The following is a 4,920-nucleotide window of genomic DNA, read 5'->3' as shown; positions in this document are numbered from 1 at the left end:
AAATTCATCAATCTGAATTGAGTTTATAGAATCAAGTAAAGTGCATTTCAATTTTTATTTATTTATAGAAAATTCATCAATTGAATTGAGTTTATAGAATCAAGTAAAGTGCATTGTGAGTCCGTTTTATTAAGGTGATGAGCCAAACTTGACAATTGATCATACTTATATGATTCTATGCATTTGGTTGAATTTAGATGTAGCATTATTAAGGGTATGATTGCAATTATTAGAAATTGTCATGGGGAACACTCCACCTATTAAATTCCAAGAACTTACTAACTGTGAATTAAATAATTGATATTTTGGGCGGGGCAATTATTTATTCTCCAATCAACTTGCACTCAAATCAAAAATCCCAACACTTTTTTCTATATTCAAAATTCAACACTCTATAGTCGATGATGTCTATGCAACATTTTCCACCGTAGATCTAATCTCTTGATTCATCCCTATCCGTTGATCTTTCTTACCCCTTATCCTAAATTCACTCGCTGAAGAACACAAACAAAGTAAAACAGAGACACATAGAGAGACAGAAACAGTTATACTCTTCAATTCGTTCGTTGTTCTTCTGGTCATAAACAGGTTTGAATTCTTGCTATTGTTTTTGTTATATGAATTTAATTCTAAGTTCTTTTTAAAGTTCAGTTCTTTTTTCTTCATCATATAAACCCTAATAGATAATCGCTTAAATCTAGGATTTTGTAACGACTTGGAGATTTGTGATGGATAATGGTGGTGGGTATGATGAAGGGGAGAGGAAGAGGGTTGATGTTGGGGTGTCCAATGAGAGTATAGGAGGGTCTTCTGAGTTGAAGAGTTTTGAAGGAGTGGAGGTTTTCGAGGAGGAAAAGGGTTTATATGATCAGGGGGATGCTGTTGGTGTAGTTAGTGTATTGCCTTCGGATTCGGTTGAAGGAATTCACGATGATGATGATGCGGAAGAACTTGATAGTTTTCTAGAGGCAATTGGGGAGGCTGATGGGCGTGTTGAAGTGTCGGAGGATGAAGAGGAAGTTGAAGTGATTGTTGATGAGGGTGCAAATGACTTGGTGAATGGGTACTCTGGTTTGTCGAGTGAGAGGTTTGAAAATGAGGATCTTGAATACGTGACCCCCAAACAAAATGGTTGTACGCTTTTTGAAAATGGGAGCACAGATAATGTGGATTATGATGTCGATGGGTTTCATACATATTCAGAGGGTGCTGATGCTGAGGATATGAAAGAGGGTGGATTGAATACAGAACTCAGAGATGATAAAATAATAGAGGAACAATGTAATGAATCGGGTGGTCCTTATAATGAAATTCAAGATGATAAAGTGCACATACATCCAGCTCACGGAGGTTTAGAGCCTCTTGATAAAACAGTTATTGAAACGGAGGATGAAACCCTTGGCACTGATGTAGTTCATGAGGATAGAAATGGCAAAGAAATTGGAATATCTGATTGTCAGAGTATTGAATGCAAAGATTATAGGAATGATGAAGATAAGGACGCTAACGGTGAAATAGATTCAGAGCATCAGGGAACAGCTGGTGAAGCAGGAGGATCTGCTCCGGCTGTGGAGGAGAGAACAGTGATTGAAACTGCTGGTCTATCAGAAAATCCCTTTGTCAATAAGATAGTTCAGTCTTCTGCGTCTGAAATTGACGAACAAAGTATCAAGGATTACCCGTCTAAGATCTCTAATGAAGAAAACCAAGGAAATTATGAAAACTTATCTTCTGTTGAAGAACCTAAAAAGAAACCAGAGAATAATGCAGAGAACCAGGAAACCAATCAGATTGCTGAAGAACAGATACGTGAGCCTGTTTCCTCATCTGGAAAATCTGTTGCGGCTAGCACCCCTCTTGTTCGTCCTGCCGGCCTTGGGTCTGCAGCTCCGTTATTGGAACCTGCTGCCCGGGTGGTGCAGGAGCCGCGGGTGAACTATACGGTATCTAATACACAGTCCCGAAAAATGGAAGACTCCTCCGTTGCGGAGGCTGAGGAATATGACGAGACTCGAGAAAAACTTCAAATGATTAGGGTGAAGTTTTTGAGGCTAGCTAATAGGCTTGGGCAGACACCCCACAATGTTGTTGTAGCACAAGTTCTATATAGATTAGGACTGGCTGAACAACTCAGAGGGAGGAATGGGGGCCGTGTTGGCGCTTTTAGCTTTGATCGTTCGAGTGCAATGGCCGAGCAGCTTGAATCAGTTGGTCAAGAACCACTTGATTTCTCTTGTACAATAATGGTTCTCGGAAAGACAGGAGTTGGGAAAAGTGCAACTATCAATTCTATCTTTGACGAGGTTAAATTTAATACTGATGCTTTTCATACAGGAACAAAAAAGGTTCAGGATGTCGTAGGAACAGTACAGGGTATTAAAGTGCGGGTCATTGATACACCAGGACTTCTACCTTCTTGGTCAGACCAGCGATATAATGAGAAGATCCTCCTCTCTGTCAAGCATTTTATTAAGAAATCTCCACCCGATATTGTGCTGTATCTTGATAGGTTAGATATGCAGAGCCGAGACCTTAGTGATATGCCGCTCTTACGCACAATTACCGACGTTTTTGGACCATCCATATGGTTCAATGCTATCGTGGGTTTGACTCATGCCGCTTCTGCCCCACCGGAAGGCCCTAATGGCACTCCTTCCAGTTATGACACGTTTGTCACACAGCGCTCTCATATTGTGCAGCAAGCCATTCGACAGGCAGCTGGTGATATGCGTCTCATGAATCCTATATCATTGGTGGAGAACCACTCTGCATGCAGAATTAATACGGCCGGCCAAAGAGTGTTGCCTAATGGCCAGGTTTGGAAACCTCATCTGTTGCTCTTATCTTTTGCGTCGAAAATCCTGGCTGAGGCAAATGCTCTTCTTAAGTTACAAGACAGTACACCTGAAAAACCTTACACAGCCCGTGCAAGAATGCAACCGTTACCATATCTTCTTTCATCCCTTCTGCAGTCAAGACCGCAATTAAAGTTGCCAGAGGAGCAATTTAGTGACGAGGACAATCTCGATGACGATCGTGATGAACCATCAGATTCTGGTGATGAAACCGACCCTGACGACTTGCCACCATTTAAACCTTTGACAAAAGCCCAGATCAGAAACCTTTCTAGAGCTCAGAAAAATGCATATCTGGACGAGGTTGAGTACCGAGAAAAACTCTTTATGAAGAAACAGTTGAAGTATGAAAAAAAGCAACGGAAGATGATGAAGGAAATGGCCAAATCAGTGAAAGACCTTCCAAATGATTATGACGAAAATTTGGAGGAAGAAAGTGGTGGTGCAGCTTCTGTTCCTGTTCCCATGCCAGATATGTCCTTGCCAGCTTCCTTTGATTCTGAGACTCCCACTCACCGGTATCGTTTTCTTGATTCATCCAACCAGTGGCTTGTAAGACCTGTCCTAGAAACTCATGGATGGGATCATGATGTAGGTTATGAAGGCTTAAATGCAGAAAGACTGTTTGTTCTTAAAGACAAGATACCCTTCTCTTTTAGTGGTCAGGTTACCAAGGATAAAAAGGATGCTAGTGTTCAGATGGAAATGGCAACTTCAGTTAAGTGTGGAGAAGGGAAAGCAACATCGTTAGGTTTTGATATGCAGAGTGCTGGGAAAGACTTAGCTTATACGTTACGTAGCGAGACAAAATTTTGTAATTTTAGGAGAAACAAGGGAACTGCCGGTCTCTCATTTACTCTCTTGGGTGATTCCTTGTCAACTGGAATTAAATTTGAAAATAAGTTCATTGCTAATAAGCGATTCCAGTTGGTTATTGCTGGTGGTGCAATGACCGGACGTGATGATATTGCTTATGGTGGCAGTTTGGAGGCCCAGTTGAGAGATAAAAATCATCCTCTAGGACGCTCATTATCAACACTCGGGCTCTCCGTCATGGACTGGCATGGAGATCTGGCTGTTGGGTGCAATTTACAATCACAAATTCCCGTTGGACGGTATACAAACCTTATTGCGCGAGGCAATTTGAACAATCGTGGGGCTGGACAAATAAGCATCCGATTAAATAGTTCAGAACAACTTCAAATTGCTTTGATTGCCCTTATTCCTCTACTTAAGAGGGTTTTTGGTTATTCTCAACAACTGCAGTTTGGACAATGATGACAGTGTAGGAATATTGCGCACTGCATCACTTGCACACTAGTAGGTAACTATTTATGTTGACATATCTTGCTTGATGCCATTAAACAATAATGTTTTAAATGTGTTTTCATATTTTCTATGCCAAAGTCAATGTCTCTAGTTCATCACTGAGTCTAACATTATCTATGCTGTGAACTTTCCAGATAAGCATAAGCACGCGCCGGCTGGAGCTTACAGTAAAGATGGGTTGTGGCATAAGTTACAGAAGCTATAACAATTCTTTTGAAAAAGATTGAGGGCTAGGTTGGTTTTAAAGTTACCAATAATTTGGGAGTTCAATAATAAGTTGTGAAGCGTTTGCTTTATGGTATTGAATATGCTAAAGATTTAGACGCGGTAGTTATTGAATCGCCAAATTATTGTAGATAATCCATTTTTACTCTACTCTTGATAACAAATAAGCTTATTAATACTGTATGCGCAATTTACCAGAGAATGATTAACTTGTGGTTATACATGTGTGCTGTTTTAGAATATTATTGCAATATGCAAACACAAATAGCACTTGTGTTAGGACTGATCCAATATATCCATAGCTATCTTTCCTTTCTGAATAAAGTTACTTGTGTGTAAGCTAGCTTTATTTCAGTAAATAACAGTGCTGCATACGCTTGGAAGTTTTCTGCAATTCTATTTTTGTTTTTGGTAGAAATCTTGGTGATGAAACTTTATACACATGGACCTTTATTTATTTGTATAATTTCTATGATATTCATTACCATATTAAATTTCTCCAATAAAGTGA

General features: G+C 39.9%; 1 protein-coding gene across 2 annotated transcripts; it reads left to right on the top strand.

Annotated features, from left to right (window-relative positions):
* Positions 1-352: 352 nt before the first annotated feature.
* On the top strand, positions 353-4,628 carry LOC131660479 (translocase of chloroplast 120, chloroplastic-like). 2 transcript variants are annotated; one of them, XM_058929724.1, is made up of 3 exons: positions 353-588; positions 702-4,175; positions 4,319-4,628. In XM_058929724.1, the coding sequence occupies exon 2, from the start codon at positions 729-731 to the stop codon at positions 4,131-4,133; it is 3,405 nt and encodes a 1,134-aa protein (XP_058785707.1). In that variant the 5' UTR covers positions 353-588; positions 702-728; the 3' UTR covers positions 4,134-4,175; positions 4,319-4,628. The 2 variants fall into 2 exon arrangements, with proteins under 2 accessions (XP_058785707.1, XP_058785706.1); XM_058929723.1 differs by having other exon boundaries at positions 354-588; positions 702-4,179.
* The last annotated feature ends 292 nt before the right edge of the window (positions 4,629-4,920 follow it).

The sequence above is a fragment of the Vicia villosa genome, linkage group LG3 (genome assembly GCF_029867415.1).
Source record: "Vicia villosa cultivar HV-30 ecotype Madison, WI linkage group LG3, Vvil1.0, whole genome shotgun sequence".
Classification (NCBI taxonomy): domain Eukaryota; kingdom Viridiplantae; phylum Streptophyta; class Magnoliopsida; order Fabales; family Fabaceae; genus Vicia; species Vicia villosa.
Note: the sequence above shows the minus strand (reverse complement) of the source record. Positions and strands in the feature narration are given on the sequence as shown.